This window comes from Pleurodeles waltl, chromosome 3_1, assembly GCF_031143425.1.
Source record: "Pleurodeles waltl isolate 20211129_DDA chromosome 3_1, aPleWal1.hap1.20221129, whole genome shotgun sequence".
Taxonomy (NCBI): domain Eukaryota; kingdom Metazoa; phylum Chordata; class Amphibia; order Caudata; family Salamandridae; genus Pleurodeles; species Pleurodeles waltl.
In genome coordinates, this window is record NC_090440.1 from 1,460,458,467 (window position 1) to 1,460,484,370 (window position 25,904).

General features: G+C 44.3%; 1 protein-coding gene across 1 annotated transcript in view; it reads left to right on the forward strand.

Moving 5' to 3' along the window:
* The first annotated feature begins 10,447 nt into the window (after nt 1-10,447).
* LOC138283593 (uncharacterized) overlaps nt 10,448-25,904 on the forward strand; it is a 53,504-nt gene continuing 38,047 nt past the window's right edge. The window contains exons 1-3 of the mRNA XM_069221531.1: nt 10,448-10,535; nt 16,163-16,827; nt 22,074-22,221. Coding sequence (XP_069077632.1) covers nt 10,448-10,535; nt 16,163-16,827; nt 22,074-22,221 — 901 coding nt within the window. The remainder of the gene's footprint in view (nt 10,536-16,162; nt 16,828-22,073; nt 22,222-25,904) is intronic.

A 25,904-nucleotide genomic window follows, 5' to 3' on the forward strand; every position in this document is an offset into this window, starting at 1 on the left:
AAGTGACTAGGTATACCACATCTTTGCTGTTAGTCAGTGATTTCAATTTCCAGGGTCTCTCAGTTTTTATATCCACTTCCTTTATTTTGCATGGTGAATGCACACCCCACAAGGTTCCAGCATGGGAAATGTTCCACGGGGGCTGGATTTCCCCTGAATGTATTTTGTTGTGGTACCGGGGTCTTCTGGACCTTGGTGTGTACTAGCATGTCACGCATGCTAGTATTGCATTTGTAAGCAAAAAGAGGGAATGGCCATTGTTAGGTACCACTGTTCAATATCCTCCATTGTTTATGAACAATACACTGAAGTGTATGTGGTCACACACACAATTCTATATGTTCTTCGGTTTGTTTCCAATAGGGCCTCTCTATTATTGTTCCTGGCCCTTTTACGGGTTCTTCGTACAGTTCTCCTAGAGAAGTTTTGTGCAACCAATTTCTCTTTCAGGATAGTGACTTTTGATTCAAAGGTCTCAAGGGAAGAGCAGTTGCATCTAACTCTCAGAAACTGCCCCACCAGGAGGTTTTCACATAGGGTCTGTAGTAAACACTTCAGCAGGTAAGGTGAGAAATCCTTTATTCCAGTAATCTATATATATTCCAGTACAGCAGTAATAACTCCCAGCTTGCTCCTCACTCTCCTGTCTCCAGTCTTCTCTCTCAGCCTTCGTTATCCAATCTAGAATGCTAAACCCCTCCACATTCCATTCATTCCTTACAAGCCAATCTCTACACATCTTCCCCCTCACATATCTTGACAAACAATCAACTGTATACAAATCCCCAAAAAATACACTATTACAATTCACTCAATTGTTAAATTTATCCGCCTCCTTAACTGTGAACAAATTTCCTATACTCCAATCTCTTCCATCCTCCAGCCTGACCACTGCATTTGTCACTTTCACTACTTTCTGTGGTTTAGAAAACTTGCTCTCACCATTCTTCACTATACCAAACCTTTTCACAGCCACCCAATCACCTACTTTCACACCCACATTCTTCACTCTATTCCTAGAATCATAACTCAACTTATTACGCTCCTGAAAATCTAACACACTAGCTCTCATTCTTTCACGATCCACCCACACTTGTCCCTTATCACGCAACCACCATGGAGATTCTTTTGTCGCAGCTTCTCTTCCCTTACGAGGAACAAATGGTGACACTCCTGTTACAGAATGAGGTGTCACTCTATGTGCCCACAACATCCTATTCAACTCCTCTCTCCAATTTAGTCCATTTGCTAGAGAAAGTTGAACATTCTCCATGATAATTCGATTCACCCTCTCCACCAAACCATTCGCTTGAGGATGAAACAATGCATCTCTCTCATGCTTAATTCCCAATCCGGTGAGAAAATCTGACATAGTGGCTGACACTAATTGCACACCATTATCTGTGACCAAAACCTTTGGCACACCTTCCCCCAGAAACACTTCCCTGAGAAACTCTCTGACCTTATCAGTAGTGATCCGTTCCATGGTTTTAACTATAAACCATTTGCTATGGTAATCCACAAGGACTACAAGAAATCGATTCCTTCTGCCAAGTTTATCTACCGGACCTATAAAGTCCAAAGCCAACTTTTCCCATGGACCAGCTGGAAATTGTACACACCCTAAAGGTGTCTGTCTGATAATCCTAGCCTTATCAATATTACCACATGCCACACACTCACCCACAACCTGCTCCACATCCTTATCCATCCCAGGCCACCAATAAAACTGTCTTTACCTCCTCTTAGTCAAACTTCTCCCTAAATGTCCCTCATGCACTATCCTTATTAACCTCATTCTCAACTTTTTAGGAGGAACAATTCTCCCACGTCTTAATACCTTCTCTCCCTGAATACTCAACTCATCCTTCACATCCATATACTGTCTCAAACTTTCATGTAGGTCACCTCTAACTTGATCTGAACCACTTGTGAATTTTTTCAACTCATCATACTCCTCATCTCCCACAAAGCATCTACCCATTCCTCTTGTCCCAAAGATAGTTCCTGGTCCACCAAGAACGCCTCTACTTCCTTCCCACACGTCAGTGAGACCTCCGCAGGACACTCATCAACAGGCATGCGCGACAGACAGTCAGCTATAATGTTTTTCTTGCCCCTCACAAATTCTACCACAAAATTGAAGTCTATGACATTGATCAACCATCTGGAAAGCTGAGGTGTCATACTCCCTTCCAAACCTCGACGACATTTGAAAACCTGCAGCAAAGGTTTATGGTCAGTACAAAGCACAAAAGGCAAACCCCACAAATAATACCTATAATGATTAATACCCCAACAACAAGCTAGTGTCTCCTTCTCAATGGTGGAATATGATCGTTCCACCCCTTGCAATCGTCGGGATGCAAACGCAATTACTCTTTCTTCATTATCAGCTACTTGTATGAGAACTGCTCCCAGCCCTGCACTACTAACATCAGTCATAATGATTGTCTTCTTGCCTAAATCAAAATGCCCCAACATAGGAGCACGGGCAATAGAATCTTTAATCGTCGTAGATGCTGCTTCACAATCTGTTCCCCACTCAAACACTGATCCCTTTTTCAACAATAGCCTCATGGGTTCAACAACATTTGTAAAATTATGCACAAATTTAGAGCAATACTCTGCTATTCCCAGAAATGATTTCAATTGTTCCTTGTTACTTGGCTTTGGAGCCTCACTAATTGCTCTCACAATGCTTTTCTTGGGTTTTATCCCCTCAGCTGATATCTCATGACCCAAATAGTTCACTCGATCCTTTCTCAGATGACACCTCTCTCTTTACCGTCAAACCATGAGCTTCAATTCTCTCCAACACCTTTCCTATCAACACATCATGTTCCTCCAAAGATTTCCCCACTACTATAATATCATCTTGGAAGCACAACACATTTTCCAACCCATCAAAAACGTTCTGCATTATTCGCGGAAACACAGCCAATGCAGAGGCTAATCCAAACGGCATTCTGCAATAACGGTATGCATCCAAAGGGGTAACAAAAGAAGTTAATGGATGCAATTCCGGATGCAGGTTAACCTGGTGATAAGCTGCAGACATGTCCAATACACTAAACACTTTACCCTCTCCCGTCATACTCAACATTTCTGTGATGTTTGGCAAAGGTTGCCTATCCACCCAAATATTCTTATTGAGGTCCCTCAAATAGATACACAAGCGGATCTTGTTTCCATCGTTAGGTGCCACAACAATAGGCGCCAACCACTCCGAAGATTCTATTGGCTCTATTATCTTTTCCTCTAATAATCTGTCAAGTTCTTGCTGGAGTGGTTTCCCCATCAAAAATGGTACCAGCCTAACCTTATGTACCACCAGTATTGCATTCTCTTTTAAAATTATACGGTGTGTACATTTCTTTAGCTTACCTAGTTTGTCAGTGAAAACTTTAGTAGACCAGTTCATCAATCTCTCACACCATTCCACCTCTGACTCTGAATTTCCATATTCTCTACACTCATTCGCTCCACAACCATAACCGGCTCAGTTGCATTCGGGTCAATATTCAAATCCTTTTGATGCCGCCATCCTAAAAGATTTGATCCCTCCTGAGCTATGTACACCTTCCCATGTACCCCATTACCCTTGAACATTATGTCCATCCATCTCATTCCTAAAATATTGATTCTCTTTCCCCCATATCCAACCGCTTTCACATCTGCACATTGTAGGTCCACCATTTTCCCTTTCAAAACGCCCTTATATATCTCCTTGGGTATTAGAGTAAACAAACTTCCAGAGTCCACTAATACTCTCACAATCTTAGACACCAGCATTATATCACAATGAGGTTTCTCCAGATTGCTTGAACTTTCCTTCTTTAGTTTCTTTTCACTCATGGACTCCATGTTCTGCTGGATTGTTTCAGTCATATTACTGATTGTTAATACAATTTCTTCTTCCCCACCTTGTAGATCTTTGTCAGAAACCATCAGCTAGAGCATTTAAACTTCAGCACATAGATTAGGAAAGTTGGTAATCTTTAATATACTACAAGATACTCTTTGGCCCCTTTTTTCTTGCTTTTGCAGGTTCCTGCTTTTTTCCTTTATGACAGTTTTGTCATCTTTTTCTTCCTCCCCCTTCCTAATCTGTTTTCCCCTTCTTTTGCACTATTTTAATAGCTCATACAAAAAATGAAGTGCCGGTTCCCAAAAATAAGTGCCAGTGCTCCCCACCGGCAACCACTGGTTTAAAGTAGGCACTGTTGGGGCCAAAACCCATATGACATCATAGGAGGATTTATTGTTACCTCAGGGTAGAATTATCACCGAAGATGTCTTTAACACTGCTGCCACTGTTCCTCTCATTTGCTGAACTAAAAGACCAGTTTTGGGGTGTGGCCCTCGATTTAGGTTGGTGTCTGTGGACCTCAGTGGTGATTTGTGGTTTCTCATAGTATTTGTCTGAGGTGTAAGGGAATACTTTCTCATGGCTAAATTTTTGTGCATCCTTCCTCAATTTGGTCAGTTCAGACAGAGTGAGGAACTCCTTGTACTGTGTCTGGTCTAAATTAATCTCTTCCAGTTTTTTCTTGAACACTGAGACGTGGACAAAGGGCTTGAGTTTTCAACTAGCAGAAGATCTGTCATCTATGCGGTACTGATGATCAGCACCAGCCAGTTCTTTGTGCACTTCAATTATATCAATGATCATTTTTTTTCTGAACACTTTGTTATTCAGAAATATGAGGGGTTCGTTGGTAACAATCAGACCCCTATGGCCTGCACTCTTTCTGAGATATTCAGTCATTAATGCATTGTATAGGGCCCTTCTTATTTATTCCCTCTTTAATATTGTGAGTAATGTCTAGTCACTCATAAGGGACAGTGATTGTGTTGATTATGTCTCAGTAAGATTATTGGTGCTCTTAAAATTTCTGCCACTCCAGCATTGTCAAAGGATAAATCATTGCCTCCCTCCTTTGTGTCTAGGGTGGAGTTGTTTATTCTGTTGTGTACTATTCTTAGGTTCCTGATGAGCAGGATCCCCAGTTGGGACTTGCTCCAAACACAATAAATATTACTGACTATTTGCCCAAGGAAAGTCACCAGAATGCACCTGCTGCAGCAAACATCAAACCACAAGAACTATGGACAATTTCCCTGGTGGGAAACTACAGGCTGTTGGGCCTAAAGGGTGAGCTGGCCTCCAATCAAATCCTATCTTACTCAAAAAAAGCCACCAAAATGAATTTATAATATTTTACAGTTCTACAACATTTTGTTATAGCATGATTACCAGCCTATTCCTAAACAGATACAAAAGTTTAATGAAAACGTCATTTTGCTGGAGAGAGGGCCTACACCCTGAAGTCAGGGAGGCACATTTTCTAGTCTAGGACCCGTGATTAAAATTAAAAAACAATGTGTTAGCCCAGTCTGGTATATACTATGTAGGGTACCACTTGATATTAAAAATTAGGTTTGGAGAATTGGGGAATTAGTACCCAACCCCACTATGATGTCAACATGTTTCTGCCGAGGGGCTCATCCGAGTCCAAAGCATTCATCAGGACGGATGTCTGATCCTCTTTAAGGGTATACCCATCATAAATATCAATGTACTGAGAGTTCAATGCTTGTCACCCAAAGTACACAGGCGTCTTAGTTGCCTGGAAAACAGTAAAAACATGTGTGTTGGAAATATATCTATTGACTGATAAAGCTGGGCCTGGAGTCCTTCAACATCTATCAGCTTGCAGTGTACATGTGCAAATGAGCCATCAGTTAAGCAGATGACCAGAGTCAAGACACTAAGGTTAGCTGACAACACCCAGATTGGTGGCTGGAAGGGGGTGGAACTCCACCAAACTCTTGTGGAACCTCCCCTGGGAATTAATATTTAGGAGGCCAAGACAAAGGCTGTAGTTGTAAAAAAGTGTGCCTATTTCTTCCCTTGGCAAACGAAATAAGAGCAACACAATATGCCAATAGGAATCCGGGTAAATGATAATATATTAGATAATAGTTCACTAACAATTCATTTAATATTACTTCTTCTTGTAAATAGAAACACAATTGGTCGAAGTAATTCATGTAAATAAGCACTGCCCTCTGTAAAAAAAATCCCTTTTATGTATGAAAGGAATACACATTGACCACAAAAAGACGAAGCAAAAATGAAAAGTTGAGCATGTGTCCCCAGCGATCAAGCAGTAAGAATACAATTAAACTATGAATAGAAATGTGTATATACAAGAAACAAACGACTGGGGACAAATAATGGAGCTGGATAAAATGTTTTATTCAAAATTCACAGTTCAACTGCTCAATGAATAGTCAACGACCTAGTGTGTCTTAATTTCTTCCCTTGGACCACAGTGTGTTTCTGAATTCTGATCTCTGGGTGCCTGATCTATACTTTTTTTTGCGCTGCATTTGCAGCATTTTCTGAAAGAAAAGCGGCGCAAATTTACAAAATATAATTGAATTTTGTAAGTTTGCGCTGCTTTTGCGTCCAAAAATGACGCAAAAGGGGAGCTAAAAAGTATAAATCAGGCCCTGAGTGTCCCTACGACAAATATTATCCTCTTCTTCTGAGTCATTGTGTTCCTGTGGCAAAAGATAGTGGTTAGTATTTTTCAAAACCTTTCGACATATTCAACACGGCTCTTATTAGATTTTCTTAAAGAAATGGCAGCTAGATTTACTGAATTTGTGATTACTATATCAACTAACAGATAAAAATGCTGGTGTATAGGTATGCCCATGATTTGTGTTTAATGATAAGGGTAATACTCAGTTCTTAATTTGTAAATAAAAACGTGCGGTGCCCAAAGCTCTTGGTGACGCGGGAATGAAGGTTTTACATTTATTAGCGCATAAACGTAGTATTGCAATAATCATGTGTGACTCTAACCGAACTAATGAAGATTGTACGGGGACAAAATGTGCCCCCAGAGTAGTTTGCCATCATTTATAAGCGTGCTTTATATAACGTGATGTATTAGAAATGCACTAATCCGACATAATCATAAACGTGTGCCATGATTTGCTCGTTTAAAATGCATTAGCTTAGCCTAACTTTAGTAGAGGCTTCGGCCTAGATGCTTTGTCTCACGGTTTCGATGCTCGTATTTTTCCACTGAGCTGAATAAACGTGTATTCTTGCTTGAAGCTGTACTTTTCCAGTGGGCTCGGTTCACATGCTTATCTTAAGGTTCCATGCCAGCAAGGCATCTTCTTTTTCTCTCCAAGGTCAATCTGCAGGTGCGGACAATGGAAGCTCTGAGAGTGAGCTAATTGGCATAAAATGTTGCAACTTGCGTACCCGACTCCAAGGATAATGTATGCTTAAGTAAAAGCTTGTAAACTGTTGTTTTTGATTGGTCAATTTGAAGCTAACCTATGAACCCTCCAATAGAAGACCCTACTGGATTTGAACTGTTGTCTATAAAAATCAGGTGCACGAGGAGAAAGTGGCCATTCCATTGCAGCCATTATCGCCATCGACGCCATTTTGACGGAGACCCTGATGCTTTCTCTAATCGAGAGAAAGAGATTCTTGCCCTAGAGACTTTAACTTTGATTCGTCCCTTGCATGAAGTAATTTGTCCTTAGTCTTGCCGCCGTGAGGCAACTGCCCCGTCCACCCTACCCCTTTGCCCCGTCCCATGCCGATCAAACCTGGTACCTGCGAGACGAAGACTTCCTTGAATGCTGATTGAATTTGGTAAATATGAAAAGATATAAATGTACAATTGCATTGTGTCTTCTTTTTAGGTAACCAACTGCTGATTTTGATTAGTGCCCTAGTTAGAAGTTTTCCAAATTAATGTTGCCAAATTGTTTTGCATGAAGTCCCACATGTTGATGCTAATTTGAGGTTAGGTGAGGAGTCATTCGATGCACGATGCAATTTGAGACCTTGTTATGCTGATCAATGTATGCAATTAGCTCATTACAGATTATTGTTTTAGTAGTTTGCGTTGCCATTATAGAAGGCATTGTTGTTCAAATGCTGCATAGATTACATCTCTTCCGTAGACATGGACAGATATTAATGTTCATTTACATTTATCATTTGGTGTTGAGACATATTTACATTGTGCTAGCTTTGTTAATATAGGGAAATAAATTGACTAACTTTGCATAAAACTGGTGTGGTTATTCGCGGCCGAAAGGTCACGGTTTCGCCGAAACGATGTCTGGATTAATTGTGAGGTGTTATGTTGTTCGTGATGTTGCTTATGTTCGTTATGGATTACTGATTATTGATTATTGAATTGACAAGATTGATCCTCTCTCGAGTAAGGAGAGTCCCACTTGGTCAAAAGGTTCATCGACCCAAGAGCGTCCCAAACACAGGTAAATTGTTAATACGGAACGCTCTATCAGTAGATGGTAGCAGAGGACGGTTAACGCACTTTGGGACCCCTACTCGGAAAAGTACATGGTGTTAGATTAGCGGTTTCGCCCTTTGGGACCGGTTCGAGAGGCTAAATTGGATTTTTCTTTGGTAAAACAGATTGACAGAATGATGATGGGCTAAGTCCACCGCGACTTTCCCGGGATCTCGGAGCTTGCGAATGGAGGGAATGGAGGTGTGAGATCAGCGTTGGCGGTACTAGTGATGGTATGAGTGAAGTTAGGGTTTTGCGCTCGCACAGCTTATTGCCGCAGATTGAGTGAAAAGGTTGCGAGGATTTTCTTTTTTCTAGAGAATAGCGGAGGTGCGACTCCGAGTGTAGAAGTAGGGAAGTCGTCGAACTTCATAGAGGATAGCGGAGGTGCGACTCCGAGTGTGAGAGTAGGGAAGTCGTCGAACTTCATGTGCGTCTGGCGCTTCGTGCAGGAAAAAGGTCCACGTGGTTGTTGTTGTTGAGACGGGCCCTGCGAGGTCAAGAGACTCCGGAGTATGTTGAAAAGTGCATGAGACACTTGTTATATGTTGTGGTCTGGTCGGTTTAATAGGTTGATCGGGCGTGGTCAACGAGTCGGTACGTGTGTTAAGGGAGTGAAAGAAACTTCGACTTCGGGCTTTGACAAAATTCTAAGTGCACTAGAATAGATCATTGACAAGTTGAGAGTAGGTCTGCGGGTCAGATTTGCTTGCGAAAGTGGGGACCGAGAAAGATGGAATAACTGCTGAGGCTAGTGAAAAATCCCTAAGGTCCTGAAGCGATTGTGTTACCCTTCCTGTAGTAAACCGACAGATCTGTTTTCTTATTATTTTGGTTGCTCGCAATACGTGCTAAGTTGTTACGAGAGGAGGTGAGTGAAGGAGGACAAGCCGCAAGGCTTTGTCAGCCGCAGTGTGTGTGAGTGTGACGTCACTAGGAGCCGCGCTGGGATAGGTTGGTTGTGGAGACGGGTCGCGCACGGACTGGACGCAGTCTGTGGGACTCGATTGGAAGGGGAAAGGCAGGTGAAGAGTATTCCGGGAATAAAGTCACCCTATTGATTACAAATTTTGTGAAATAAAGACGAGAAAATGAAGTTCTTAAAAGCATTCAAGAGTGCGATGAAGGGAGAGTCTTACATTAAAGCGAGCGTAGGAGAAGAGACGCCGCCCGAAGGTACACCAGCTTACATTGTAATGGAGGAAAGGGGAGTAGCTCCGTGCCTTTGGCTAAAGCAATGGCACAAGTTGACAGAAAAACATGGGAGCGTAGCGTTCCCGATCCATGGGACATTCAATATAAGGATTCTAGAGAATTTGAGATTCGCGATGTACGACATGAAGGTACCTCCAAGGCCAGCACAGTTTGAGGCTCTGGCGATTTGGGAGCTAATGGCTAGACAGCAACAGCAAAAGAAGTTCGAGACCAGGATAAGAAAGGTAGAAAAGACACTAGTGGATGCTAGGTGGGACAATGCACAGAAAGTGTGGAGGTCAGATGTATTGCAGGGGATAAAATTGTTTCCCGCAATTGCTAAGGAGGAAGAGGCGACAGGCAAGAAAGCTACCTGTAAGACCGACAAAAGGTGTTCTAAAGATAGAGATGATGAGTCAGAGGATGAGGAGTTCATCACGCAGTTGCTGAACGATCGTCCACCACCTTATGCAGAGAATGAACAAGGTCCAAGTACCAGTTCTGCCCCTCCAGCACAAGTACAGAATAATGGAACCCCGAGTTCAGAAACGACATCGGGATCTAAGGACCCGAGTCTACTGTTCACCCCGCAGATACCGCAGGTTAGGAGAATATACCCAGATGTGCCCGTGTTGAAACCAGCAGAGAGTTATCAGCCACAGGTCCCAAGGTACTACAGCAGTGATCCCGGTGCGGGAATGGTTCTAGACCCCACCGTAATGGGAATGCAGAATGGTCACAACCCGACGCTGGCACAAGCTGAATCAACCCAGCTTTTGATGCCCCAAAAGCAGATGCAGGGGGGAATTGCACATGCTCAGATGACGGGGAGTCAAATGGGCATGCCGGCAATGATGACCCATGGTGTGGGAATGAACATGCCTCAGAGCATGGGGAATGGACAGAACCCAGACGCAATATCACTACCCATTACTGTAGGTCCACCGGTACCTTTGTACGCTCAGCCTGCTAACTCAGGTATGAACGGTCAGGGATCATTGATGCAGAGTGGGATGGAGAGGAGGTGCATAGAAAACACTCCAGGGATAACTCCGATAGCGGCTCAGTCAACTGGATCAGGATCATTGATGGAGTTTAGCCCAATGTGCGCCCAGTCAACAGTGGTGAGGTCGAGTCCCCCGCTGGTGATACCGCTATCATCACAAACTGAGAAGTTGCCGCAACCATCAATGGCAGTCGATGTGAATGCTACACTGATGGGGTTGAATGCGCAACAGCTGACGCAGTGGTTCAACAGTCTGAACTCTACACAAAGCCCAGTCAGTGGAAAGGGAGAGGATTACCTGAATACGGTCAGGTTGAACATGGAAGCGGGAGAATTGGTGGAAGGGACTATGGGTGTGAATAGGTTAGAGTCCTACACAGAAGAAGAGCTAAGGTACCTGTGTCCCAGGATTACAAGGGAGGTGAATAAGATACATAGAAGGTTGCAGGAAATAGCTGACAAGAACGGGGTGGAGATAGACAAGACAAAACACTTGAGCAGGAGCTATAGATTGGATTTTGGGACCACAGATTTTGAACACATGAGGTCAGCGGGTATGAAAACGCACCTTAGAGAATTGCTGCAGAGTGCGCAAGTGTGGAGCTGTCTAGACAAATGGGAGAGCAGATGGGTAAAGAGAAAGGAAAAGAAGAAAGACAGTGTCCCTGAGAACCATGAGAAAAGACCACGGAGCAGTGATGCAGTAACTATGTTACCAATGAGAGAGACGGCAGGGGGAAAGTTGATACATGTACCGTGGCACAGAAGTGACATTCAGTCCTTTACGGATGATTTTCCCAAGCTAAGAGAGAAACCGATTGAATGGTATCAGCAGACTGATAGGTTTGTGAAGCTGGCAAAATGTCTTTGGGAAGATCTGAACACCCTCTTTGAGACTGTGGTTCCGGCGGATTTGTGGGAAGACTGCAAAAGAGCTGTAGGTTGGCCGACAAGTGAACCAGAGAGAGACAGGAATACAGGTGCACCATCACCTATGGTAATGAGTTTGTACTATAAGGTGATTGAGCACTTGAAGACAAAGGTTCCCGCGAAAAATGTGGATTGGCAGAAGATTGATCGGACAGCCCAAGAGGCTAAAGAGTCGATTCACAGTTATTATGAAAGGTTGTTGAAGGCGTTCAAGAACTACAGTGGTACAGAATCAATAGAGGCGAAGGACATGCTTCATTTTGTGTTCAGATTTGTGGAAGGGCTGAGACCAGAGATAAGTCAGATGATAAAATCGCACTTGATTTGTTGGCAGTCGAAACCGATTGATGAGGTGTTGACGTATGCGAAATACTGTAGCGACGAAATTGAAGTGAAGCAGAAAAAGTTGAAGGAGAAAGTGATGGTGATGCAACTTAAGGCAGCTCAGACAGGTTTGCAAGGGTTGCAAGGGTTCTCACAGCAGGTACCACAACCGCAGCTGCAGTTACAGGGAAACATGGCGTTTCAGCCACAGGCGAGAGGCAGAGGCAGGGGAGGTTTTGTGAATAATGGTCCGGATTTGAACACGGTTGTGACTGGTGTGCAGGCGATGAAGAAGGTGATGCCGTGTCACGTGTGCGGGATTGTCGGACATTGGAAACGCGAGTGCCCGATGTTGGTGCAGGAAGGTGCAGGTGTTGGTCAGCAGAACAATGATGTCAATGCATTGCAGACAATGAGAGGACCGAAAATGAGAGGTCCGAACCCAAATTTTCAGACCGTAAACCAGCTGCAAGGATTACAGCCCATGCAGCCGCAACAGATGCAGATGCCCCGCATGCAGATAACGCAAATGCAGCCAATGCAACAGCAGTTTCCTATGGTACCTAATCAGCCAATGCAAATACCCTTAGCACCAATGAATCAGCAGCAAGTGATGGTTCCTCCACAGGTCTCAGGGCATGTGATGAGTACAAATGACGCAGTGCAACAGTTCCCATTACACAGTGAGAATGGAATAAACGATGCATGGGAGAGTGAAAGCTTAGATGAGGAGGGAAATTGTGTGCTTGCAGCATCTTTGGAAGTTGATCAGAAGGGTCCGTATGTGGAGGGAAGAGTGATGGGTCATCGTGTTTCGTTCTTGGTTGACACAGGAGCCACACGTTCAACTGTTAGGAGCATTGAAGTACCAGATTTGCCCCTCTCAGGGAGAACGGTTCAAGTAGTGGGAGTAGCGAACAGGCACCTGACGAACCCAATTACAGATCCAGTACCAGTCAACATTGGTAACTATCAAGGGACACACAATTTTGTGGTCTGTGACTCAAGCCCAGTAGCACTGTTAGGGAGAGACCTATTGTGCAGATTGGGATGCTCGATCACGTGTTCGAACAATGGAATTACAATTGAGACGAACAGTGATGGGGAAGAGGAGGACAGCGAAGAAGGGGACAGCGTAGAGACTGTCAATGAAGCATATCCGTTGATTAGTCTTTTCCCGATGATAACTGAAGAGGATATTCCAGCTGAATTAAGGGAAACAGTGGGAAAAGAAGTGTGGGATATGACAGGAAAGGAGGTGGGATTGGTAAAAGGAGTGGAACCAGTGAAGGTGACCGTAAAACCCAATGCAGTATTTCCCCAGACTCCACAATACCACATGGCACAAGACACCCTCATGAAAGTGGCCCAACTAATTGACGAGTTTGTGAAACAGGGAGTACTGAAAGAGGTGTTGAGCAGTCCATGTAATTCACCAATCATGGGACTGATAAAGCCGAGTGGAAAGGTCCGACTCATGCAGGACTTGAGAAAGATAAATGACATTGTGGTTAAATGCTGCCCCGTAGTACCGAATCCGGCCGTAATAATGTTCCAAATTCCTTGTGATGCTGAGTGGTTCTCAGTCATCGACTTGTCACAAGCATTCTTCTCGGTGCCTCTTCATGAGGACAGCCAATTTCTCTTCTGTTTCAAATTCCTAAACAGAGTTTACAGTTGGTGTCGAATTCCTCAAGGGTTTTCTGAGTCACCATCGATTTTCAATCAGATCCTGAAGAAAGACTTGGAAGCATTAAAATTGCCGTTCGAGTCAACCCTAGTACAGTACATTGATGACTTGCTGATCGCATCCAAGACAGAAAGTGACTGCACAGCTGACACCATTGCCCTACTGAACCATTTGGGAGGGAATGGACACAAGGTGTCTCCTTCTAAATTGAAGTTCTGTCAGAAGAAAGTGAAATACTTAGGTCACCAGATAGAGAAAGGGTCACGGAGAATAATGAAGGAGAGAATCACGAGCATACTTCAAATGAGTCCACCAAAGACGAGAAGGGAGGTGAGGAAGTTTTTGGGGATGGTGAGTTACTGTCGCCAGTGGATTCCCAACTTCTCGGCTCTAGCAAAGCCTTTACTGAAACTGACCCAGAAGGATGCATTGGATGCAATTGAGCTGAAAGGAGATGAGATGGATGCTTTTATTGAATTAAAGGAATGCATGTGCAGGGCTCCAGCTTTAGGTATGCCTGATTACACAAAGCCTTTCACATTGTTTTGTCATGAACGTGATGCATGTTCTTTGTCTGTCTTGACACAGGCCCATGGCGGCATAAACAGACCAGTAGCATATTTTTCAGCTACTTTGGATCCGGTCGCAGCAGCACTGCCAGGGTGCTTGCGTGCCGTAGCAGCAGTTGGTATCAGCCTCACTCAGAGAGAAGGAATAGTGATGGGACATCCAGTAACAGTTATGGTCCCTCACTCAGTTGAAATTCTTTTGACCCGCTCCCGAACGCAACACATGACTGGAGCAAGGCTCACAAGGTATGAAACGATAATTCTGGGCTCACCGAATGTGCAGCTGAAAAGGTGCACTACGTTGAATCCAGCAACCTTGCTTCCTGGAGAAAATGCTGAAATAGAGAACGCTGAGGATGTCGAGCACGACTGTCTTCAGGTGACTGAATTTTGCACAAAACCACGACCTGACATCAGAGATACTAAGCTTGATGAAAATGACCAAATTGTTTTTGTTGATGGGTCATGTTTACGAGATGCAATGGGAGTATTGAAAGCAGGATATGCTGTATGTACTGTAGCAGGTGTCCTGGAAGCGTCCTGGCTTCAAGGAGTCTATTCTGCACAAGTAGCAGAGCTTGTAGCCCTTACAAGAGCATGTCAACTGTCAACATTAATGAAGGTTACTATCTACACTGATAGTCAATACGGGTTTGGAATTGTACATGACTTTGGGCAACTGTGGTCACAGAGAGGTTTCCTGACTTCTTCAGGGTCCCCAGTGAAAAACGGGGAGAGAATAAGGGAATTGTTACATGCCATTCAAATGCCAGCCGAGATTGCAGTGGTAAAGTGTAGTGCGCATACAAAAGGACAGGACTATGTTTCCCTGGGAAACGCATATGCGGATCAAGTTGCAAGATTTTGTGCCTTGAACTGTATATTGCTCAAAGATGAATGGAACTCGATCACTGAGCCAGAGCTTGAACCAGCTGAAGCATTTGCTTTAAAGGTCGTAGACACAATGGATGAACTAAAAGCATTGCAGAATAGCATCAGGGAGGATGAAAAGGCTTCCTGGATTAAATCACAATGTGTACAGAGACCAGATGAGCTGTGGGTTTCAAATGAGGGAAAATTTGTCTTACCGAATAGTCTCTTATCGCAGCTAGCGCGGTTCTATCATGGGCAAGCTCACCTAGGGAGAGATGCCATGATAAGATTGTTCAAAACTGATTGGTTTAACCCCAGATTTCGTCAAGTTGCAGAAGCCGTCTGCCACCGATGTGTCACTTGTCAGCAGATGAACCCAGGAAAGGGAACAGTTGTGAGCATGGGACACATTGGCAGAGCAGCGGGACCATTCAGCCGAATGCAAATGGACTTCATTGAGATGCCTGTGCATGGTGGTCTGAAGTATGTGTTGGTGATTGTGTGCATTTTTAGTCACTGGATTGAAGCATACCCCACACGTAGAAATGACAGCCTGACAGTTGCTAAGCTATTGTTGAGGGAGTTAATACCACGTTTCGGATTCCCGATCTCTTTAGAATCAGATAGGGGAAGTCACTTCAATAACGAGGTGATAAAGTTACTTTGCGAAGCGCTGAACATTGAGCAAAAGCTGCACTGTAGCTATCGTCCCGAAGCATCAGGACTGGTGGAACAAATGAATGGTACCCTGAAATCAAGAATGGCGAAAATATGTGCATCGACAAATTTGAAACGGCCCGACGCGTTGCCTTTGGTGTTAATGTCAATGAGAAACACCCCTGACAGGAAGACTGGACTGTCCCCGCACGAAATTCTCATGGGCAGGGCTATGAGACTTCCTGCAGTTCCCGCAAACGCGCTTTTGAATATTACAGATGATATGGTGTTAGACTACTGCAAAGGTCTAGCTGACGTGGTTCGCTCTTTCTCTCACCAGGTGGAAGCGACCACCTTGCCACTGATCCAAGGTCCAGGACACACACTGAAAGCAGGTGACTGGGTCGTGATAAAGAAGCACGTCAGGAAGTCGTGTCTGGAACCCCGTTGGAAAGGCCCTTTCCAAGTGATCCTGACAACAACTACTGCTGTGAAGTGTTCGGGGTTCCCAACTGGATTCACGCCAGTCACACAAAGAAAGTGTTGTGTCCCACAGAAGAGGAAGTGGAAGCTCTGAAATTGCCAATACCTGATAAAGTGCAGAGCGCTGTGCCAGAGCAAACCAGAACTAACAGCGAACAGGCAGTAACAGAAGAAAGAGAAACATTCTCTGAGGACGAAGCAACCAACTCACTTGGGGAAGACCAAGGAGAAACCTCAGACAGCGACCAAGAAGCTGAGGGTAGCAAAGAGCCTGAAGCAGCCGAAAGTGACAAAGAGCCTGACGAAAGTAACGGGCTCGAAAGAGGTGGAAGAGAAGGGGAGCCTGATCAGAGGAGGGCTTTCCCAGAAACAGACGATACCGAAAGAGGTGAGAAAGCAGAAGAGCCTGATCAGAGGACGGCTTTCCCAGAAGCAGACGGTACAGGAAAAGAAAAGGAAAGTGTGACTGATTCCCAAGAAGAAGGGGACAAAGAAAAACAGAGCGAAAGTGTTCAGTCTTCATCAGAAGAAAGCGCAGGTCCATCAAATGGTCACAGTGCAAGGAAAAGACTGAGCATATCACCGGAAAAACTGAGAACGAGGAGAAAGTCGATAGACTGTGAAGGGCCGAAGGTGAAAGAGAAGAGAAAGGAAGTATCTGTCGTGGTACCAACGTCCAGTGAACAAAAAGACTTGACCAAAGAGGAGAGTACCAGCGAGGCAGAATCAAAGAGAGAGGCAAAATTGAAAAGGAAAAGAATACCAAACAGGAGGTATTCCGGTCCAGAATGGGCATACGCAGTCAATGACGATTGGGCTGACGAATTTGTATCTCTTAGCCTCGAGAACGAAGAAGAAGAGATACCAATAGAAAATAAAAGTTTTCTAGACGCTGTTGATTGAAAGGCTGGTAAAGGACATTGCTTGCTATAACATAACGTGATACAACCAGCTGAGAACTGGCTAAAAAGACATTGCTAAATCGGATGAGACATTTGTTAACCGGATGAGACTTTGATAACCTGATTGACTTTAAACCCGAATTGAGACTTTGCTGCTAACTGATAAGTGACTGGCCTCCTGAAGAAGAACTGTGTGAACATTGCGCTTGTACAGCTTTGTGACAAATTGCAACCTCGTTTTCTTTTATAAGTGTTTTCAGCTCTCTGATTCTATACAGATCATGTCTAGATACGCTATACAAAACGGTAGAATGAAATATTGTAAATATGTGTGTGTCGGCTTAGTAGTTGCATGTACAATAATAATAATGGCAATAGTGCTTGGAATGCATGGAAAGGGGGAGAGTGAGAAAATTGATGCTACTACTATTGCTCCTGTTCCTGTTACTGAACTATCTGCCTTGAAGAGACTAGAATTAGATGAGAGACAATTGCATGAGAAGAAGGAGCTTTCATATAACGTTTTCTATCGCTTACTAACAGAATATGTGGAGACTATGGATGCGAAAGATTGTTACGTGTGTACACAGATACCGACATCGGTAACGGAAGGGGTGACTTATCACCACATGCCTCTTACGTATGGGATTACATGTAGTATAGTAACTTCTAGATTTTATGGTCAGACTAACATACAGTATTTTTATTCAAATTATGATGTTACTTTTGCATATGTACCTATAATCAAACAGCTAAGCCAGACTGCTAAAGATTGGGATGCAAAACTTATGAGGGAATTTTTCGAGCCAATGCAACCTTTTGAAACGGCTAACGCTCATAGGGAAAACCATACCTGCTCGCTTACTGCAGTAGAAATAAGCTTCTTAGATCGCACAGATGATAGGAGAGCACAAATGAATGCAAAATTAGAAAAGGAACTACACGAAAGGACCTCAGTAGATAATTATGCTTTTGCTGCAATAAAAACACAAGGGAAAATAGCTTTAGATGCTTGGCATGTAGGGAAATTTTGTATATATCGTGGTGAGTCTTATTATGATAACATTTTTGTGGGTGTGAGTGAATGTAAACACACGTTTATCTTTAAGGCCAAATGGACATTCATGCTGAACGGACTTGACCCTGTCATACCGGGTGTATATTACATTTGTGGGCATAATGCCTATTATCGTCTTCCTAAGGGTTGGTGGGGGAGATGTTATTTGGATATAGTGTTCCCAAAGGTTTATCAACTGGATGACCTATCGGTGATTCCAAAGACGTCTGGATCCCATCGTATCCAGAAAAGAGAGACCGCAGCTGCTGTGGTAGGAGATATATTTGGAGCCATGATTCCTTCATTGGGAGTTGTGTTGAATTCCATCAAAATAAGAAAGTTGTCTACTATAGTGGATAACATGTTGACAAAGTTTTCAGGTGCTATAATCCTGATGGATGCTGAACTTGCAGCGGAAAGAGCTATGACTCTTCAAAACCGGCTTGCCTTAGACATTCTTTTAGCAAAGGATGGCGGCGTTTGCAAAATGCTTGGTGCACGACACTGCTGTACCTATATACCAGATAATAGCGTGAAGATTAAAACAATGCTTGCTAATCTAACAAAAGAGAGTGCAGATTTGAAGGAACTGAAAGAACCAGGAGTTTGGGAGAAAGTTGGAAAAGGAATTGCGTCAGTGGGACATTGGTTAGGTGGAATTTGGAACGGAATTTTGCTGAAAATAATACAGGGAATACTAATAGTACTAATTTGCATCTTTGGAATTTGGGGAATAAAAAGGGGAATAATAATGATAATGGAAAGGATTAGGAGAAGGAAGGAAGAGAAAGTAATGAAAAGAATGGCAGAAGAATACAAAGCGAGAACAAGGGGAACAAAAAGGCAAAGAGAACTGACAGAATTTTAATGGAATAAAATTTGTGGGCATGTTTTGTGTGATGACAAGTAGTCATCAGAGGAGGGATTGGTGACGCGGGAATGAAGGTTTTACATTTATTAGCGCATAAACGTAGTATTGCAATAATCATGTGTGACTCTAACCGAACTAATGAAGATTGTACGGGGACAAAATGTGCCCCCAGAGTAGTTTGCCATCATTTATAAGCGTGCTTTATATAACGTGATGTATTAGAAATGCACTAATTCGACATAATCATAAACGTGTGCCATGATTTGCTCGTTTAAAATGCATTAGCTTAGCCTAACTTTAGTAGAGGCTTCGGCCTAGATGCTTTGTCTCACGGTTTCGATGCTCGTATTTTTCCACTGAGCTGAATAAACGTGTATTCTTGCTTGAAGCTGTACTTTTCCAGTGGGCTCGGTTCACATGCTTATCTTAAGGTTCCATGCCAGCAAGGCATCTTCTTTTTCTCTCCAAGGTCAATCTGCAGGTGCGGACAATGGAAGCTCTGAGAGTGAGCTAATTGGCATAAAATGTTGCAACTTGCGTACCCGACTCCAAGGATAATGTATGCTTAAGTAAAAGCTTGTAAACTGTTGTTTTTGATTGGTCAATTTGAAGCTAACCTATGAACCCTCCAATAGAAGACCCTACTGGATTTGAACTGTTGTCTATAAAAATCAGGTGCACGAGGAGAAAGTGGCCATTCCATTGCAGCCATTATCGCCATCGACGCCATTTTGACGGAGACCCTGATGCTTTCTCTAATCGAGAGAAAGAGATTCTTGCCCTAGAGACTTTAACTTTGATTCGTCCCTTGCATGAAGTAATTTGTCCTTAGTCTTGCCGCCGTGAGGCAACTGCCCCGTCCACCGTACCCCTTTGCCCCGTCCCATGCCGATCAAACCTGGTACCTGCGAGACGAAGACTTCCTTGAATGCTGATTGAATTTGGTAAATATGAAAAGATATAAATGTACAATTGCATTGTGTCTTCTTTTTAGGTAACCAACTGCTGATTTTGATTAGTGCCCTAGTTAGAAGTTTTCCAAATTAATGTTGCCAAATTGTTTTGCATGAAGTCCCACATGTTGATGCTAATTTGAGGTTAGGTGAGGAGTCATTCGATGCACGATGCAATTTGAGACCTTGTTATGCTGATCAATGTATGCAATTAGCTCATTACAGATTATTGTTTTAGTAGTTTGCGTTGCCATTATAGAAGGCATTGTTGTTCAAATGCTGCATAGATTACATCTCTTCCGTAGACATGGACAGATATTAATGTTCATTTACATTTATCATTTGGTGTTGAGACATATTTACATTGTGCTAGCTTTGTTAATATAGGGAAATAAATTGACTAACTTTGCATAAAACTGGTGTGGTTATTCGCGGCCGAAAGGTCACGGTTTCGCCGAAACGATGTCTGGATTAATTGTGAGGTGTTATGTTGTTCGTGATGTTGCTTATGTTCGTTATGGATTACTGATTATTGATTATTGAATTGACAAGATTGATCCTCTCTCGAGTAAGGAGAGTCCCACTTGGTCAAAAGGTTCATCGACCCAAGAGCGTCCCAAACACAGGTAAATTGTTAATACGGAACGCTCTATCAGTAGATGGTAGCAGAGGACGGTTAACGCACTTTGGGACCCCTACTCGGAAAAGTACATGGTGTTAGATTAGCGGTTTCGCCCTTTGGGACCGGTTCGAGAGGCTAAATTGGATTTTTCTTTGGTAAAACAGATTGACAGAATGATGATGGGCTAAGTCCACCGCGACTTTCCCGGGATCTCGGAGCTTGCGAATGGAGGGAATGGAGGTGTGAGATCAGCGTTGGCGGTACTAGTGATGGTATGAGTGAAGTTAGGGTTTTGCGCTCGCACAGCTTATTGCCGCAGATTGAGTGAAAAGGTTGCGAGGATTTTCTTTTTTCTAGAGAATAGCGGAGGTGCGACTCCGAGTGTAGAAGTAGGGAAGTCGTCGAACTTCATAGAGGATAGCGGAGGTGCGACTCCGAGTGTGAGAGTAGGGAAGTCGTCGAACTTCATGTGCGTCTGGCGCTTCGTGCAGGAAAAAGGTCCACGTGGTTGTTGTTGTTGAGATGGGCCCTGCGAGGTCAAGAGACTCCGGAGTATGTTGAAAAGTGCATGAGACACTTGTTATATGTTGTGGTCTGGTCGGTTTAATAGGTTGATCGGGCGTGGTCAACGAGTCGGTACGTGTGTTAAGGGAGTGAAAGAAACTTCGACTTCGGGCTTTGACAAAATTCTAAGTGCACTAGAATAGATCATTGACAAGTTGAGAGTAGGTCTGCGGGTCAGATTTGCTTGCGAAAGTGGGGACCGAGAAAGATGGAATAACTGCTGAGGCTAGTGAAAAATCCCTAAGGTCCTGAAGCGATTGTGTTACCCTTCCTGTAGTAAACCGACAGATCTGTTTTCTTATTATTTTGGTTGCTCGCAATACGTGCTAAGTTGTTACGAGAGGAGGTGAGTGAAGGAGGACAAGCCGCAAGGCTTTGTCAGCCGCAGTGTGTGTGTGAGTGTGACGTCACTAGGAGCCGCGCTGGGATAGGTTGGTTGTGGAGACGGGTCGCGCACGGACTGGACGCAGTCTGTGGGAATCAATTGGAAGGGGAAAGGCAGGTGAAGAGTATTCCGGGAATAAAGTCACCCTATTGATTACAAATTTTGTGAAATAAAGACGAGAAAATGAAGTTCTTAAAAGCATTCAAGAGTGCGATGAAGGGAGAGTCTTACATTAAAGCGAGCGTAGGAGAAGAGACGCCGCCCGAAGGTACACCAGCTTACATTGTAATGGAGGAAAGGGGAGTAGCTCCGTGCCTTTGGCTAAAGCAATGGCACAAGTTGACAGAAAAACATGGGAGCGTAGCGTTCCCGATCCATGGGACATTCAATATAAGGATTCTAGAGAATTTGAGATTCGCGATGTACGACATGAAGGTACCTCCAAGGCCAGCACAGTTTGAGGCTCTGGCGATTTGGGAGCTAATGGCTAGACAGCAACAGCAAAAGAAGTTCGAGACCAGGATAAGAAAGGTAGAAAAGACACTAGTGGATGCTAGGTGGGACAATGCACAGAAAGTGTGGAGGTCAGATGTATTGCAGGGGATAAAATTGTTTCCCGCAATTGCTAAGGAGGAAGAGGCGACAGGCAAGAAAGCTACCTGTAAGACCGACAAAAGGTGTTCTAAAGATAGAGATGATGAGTCAGAGGATGAGGAGTTCATCACGCAGTTGCTGAACGATCGTCCACCACCTTATGCAGAGAATGAACAAGGTCCAAGTACCAGTTCTGCCCCTCCAGCACAAGTACAGAATAATGGAACCCCGAGTTCAGAAACGACATCGGGATCTAAGGACCCGAGTCTACTGTTCACCCCGCAGATACCGCAGGTTAGGAGAATATACCCAGATGTGCCCGTGTTGAAACCAGCAGAGAGTTATCAGCCACAGGTCCCAAGGTACTACAGCAGTGATCCCGGTGCGGGAATGGTTCTAGACCCCACCGTAATGGGAATGCAGAATGGTCACAACCCGACGCTGGCACAAGCTGAATCAACCCAGCTTTTGATGCCCCAAAAGCAGATGCAGGGGGGAATTGCACATGCTCAGATGACGGGGAGTCAAATGGGCATGCCGGCAATGATGACCCATGGTGTGGGAATGAACATGCCTCAGAGCATGGGGAATGGACAGAACCCAGACGCAATATCACTACCCATTACTGTAGGTCCACCGGTACCTTTGTACGCTCAGCCTGCTAACTCAGGTATGAACGGTCAGGGATCATTGATGCAGAGTGGGATGGAGAGGAGGTGCATAGAAAACACTCCAGGGATAACTCCGATAGCGGCTCAGTCAACTGGATCAGGATCATTGATGGAGTTTAGCCCAATGTGCGCCCAGTCAACAGTGGTGAGGTCGAGTCCCCCGCTGGTGATACCGCTATCATCACAAACTGAGAAGTTGCCGCAACCATCAATGGCAGTCGATGTGAATGCTACACTGATGGGGTTGAATGCGCAACAGCTGACGCAGTGGTTCAACAGTCTGAACTCTACACAAAGCCCAGTCAGTGGAAAGGGAGAGGATTACCTGAATACGGTCAGGTTGAACATGGAAGCGGGAGAATTGGTGGAAGGGACTATGGGTGTGAATAGGTTAGAGTCCTACACAGAAGAAGAGCTAAGGTACCTGTGTCCCAGGATTACAAGGGAGGTGAATAAGATACATAGAAGGTTGCAGGAAATAGCTGACAAGAACGGGGTGGAGATAGACAAGACAAAACACTTGAGCAGGAGCTATAGATTGGATTTTGGGACCACAGATTTTGAACACATGAGGTCAGCGGGTATGAAAACGCACCTTAGAGAATTGCTGCAGAGTGCGCAAGTGTGGAGCTGTCTAGACAAATGGGAGAGCAGATGGGTAAAGAGAAAGGAAAAGAAGAAAGACAGTGTCCCTGAGAACCATGAGAAAAGACCACGGAGCAGTGATGCAGTAACTATGTTACCAATGAGAGAGACGGCAGGGGGAAAGTTGATACATGTACCGTGGCACAGAAGTGACATTCAGTCCTTTACGGATGATTTTCCCAAGCTAAGAGAGAAACCGATTGAATGGTATCAGCAGACTGATAGGTTTGTGAAGCTGGCAAAATGTCTTTGGGAAGATCTGAACACCCTCTTTGAGATTGTGGTTCCGGCGGATTTGTGGGAAGACTGCAAAAGAGCTGTAGGTTGGCCGACAAGTGAACCAGAGAGAGACAGGAATACAGGTGCACCATCACCTATGGTAATGAGTTTGTACTATAAGGTGATTGAGCACTTGAAGACAAAGGTTCCCGCGAAAAATGTGGATTGGCAGAAGATTGATCGGACAGCCCAAGAGGCTAAAGAGTCGATTCACAGTTATTATGAAAGGTTGTTGAAGGCGTTCAAGAACTACAGTGGTACAGAATCAATAGAGGCGAAGGACATGCTTCATTTTGTGTTCAGATTTGTGGAAGGGCTGAGACCAGAGATAAGTCAGATGATAAAATCGCACTTGATTTGTTGGCAGTCGAAACCGATTGATGAGGTGTTGACGTATGCGAAATACTGTAGCGACGAAATTGAAGTGAAGCAGAAAAAGTTGAAGGAGAAAGTGATGGTGATGCAACTTAAGGCAGCTCAGACAGGTTTGCAAGGGTTGCAAGGGTTCTCACAGCAGGTACCACAACTGCAGCTGCAGTTACAGGGAAACATGGCGTTTCAGCCACAGGCGAGAGGCAGAGGCAGGGGAGGTTTTGTGAATAATGGTCCGGATTTGAACACGGTTGTGACTGGTGTGCAGGCGATGAAGAAGGTGATGCCGTGTCACGTGTGCGGGATTGTCGGACATTGGAAACGCGAGTGCCCGATGTTGGTGCAGGAAGGTGCAGGTGTTGGTCAGCAGAACAATGATGTCAATGCATTGCAGACAATGAGAGGACCGAAAATGAGAGGTCCGAACCCAAATTTTCAGACCGTAAACCAGCTGCAAGGATTACAGCCCATGCAGCCGCAACAGATGCAGATGCCCCGCATGCAGATAACGCAAATGCAGCCAATGCAACAGCAGTTTCCTATGGTACCTAATCAGCCAATGCAAATACCCTTAGCACCAATGAATCAGCAGCAAGTGATGGTTCCTCCACAGGTCTCAGGGCATGTGATGAGTACAAATGACACAGTGCAACAGTTCCCATTACACAGTGAGAATGGAATAAACGATGCATGGGAGAGTGAAAGCTTAGATGAGGAGGGAAATTGTGTGCTTGCAGCATCTTTGGAAGTTGATCAGAAGGGTCCGTATGTGGAGGGAAGAGTGATGGGTCATCGTGTTTCGTTCTTGGTTGACACAGGAGCCACACGTTCAACTGTTAGGAGCATTGAAGTACCAGATTTGCCCCTCTCAGGGAGAACGGTTCAAGTAGTGGGAGTAGCGAACAGGCACCTGACGAACCCAATTACAGATCCAGTACCAGTCAACATTGGTAACTATCAAGGGACACACAATTTTGTGGTCTGTGACTCAAGCCCAGTAGCACTGTTAGGGAGAGACCTATTGTGCAGATTGGGATGCTCGATCACGTGTTCGAACAATGGAATTACAATTGAGACGAACAGTGATGGGGAAGAGGAGGACAGCGAAGAAGGGGACAGCGTAGAGACTGTCAATGAAGCATATCCGTTGATTAGTCTTTTCCCGATGATAACTGAAGAGGATATTCCAGCTGAATTAAGGGAAACAGTGGGAAAAGAAGTGTGGGATATGACAGGAAAGGAGGTGGGATTGGTAAAAGGAGTGGAACCAGTGAAGGTGACCGTAAAACCCAATGCAGTATTTCCCCAGACTCCACAATACCACATGGCACAAGACACCCTCATGAAAGTGGCCCAACTAATTGACGAGTTTGTGAAACAGGGAGTACTGAAAGAGGTGTTGAGCAGTCCATGTAATTCACCAATCATGGGACTGATAAAGCCGAGTGGAAAGGTCCGACTCATGCAGGACTTGAGAAAGATAAATGACATTGTGGTTAAATGCTGCCCCGTAGTACCGAATCCGGCCGTGATAATGTTCCAAATTCCTTGTGATGCTGAGTGGTTCTCAGTCATCGACTTGTCACAAGCATTCTTCTCGGTGCCTCTTCATGAGGACAGCCAATTTCTCTTCTGTTTCAAATTCCTAAACAGAGTTTACAGTTGGTGTCGAATTCCTCAAGGGTTTTCTGAGTCACCATCGATTTTCAATCAGATCCTGAAGAAAGACTTGGAAGCATTAAAATTGCCGTTCGAGTCAACCCTAGTACAGTACATTGATGACTTGCTGATCGCATCCAAGACAGAAAGTGACTGCACAGCTGACACCATTGCCCTACTGAACCATTTGGGAGGGAATGGACACAAGGTGTCTCCTTCTAAATTGAAGTTCTGTCAGAAG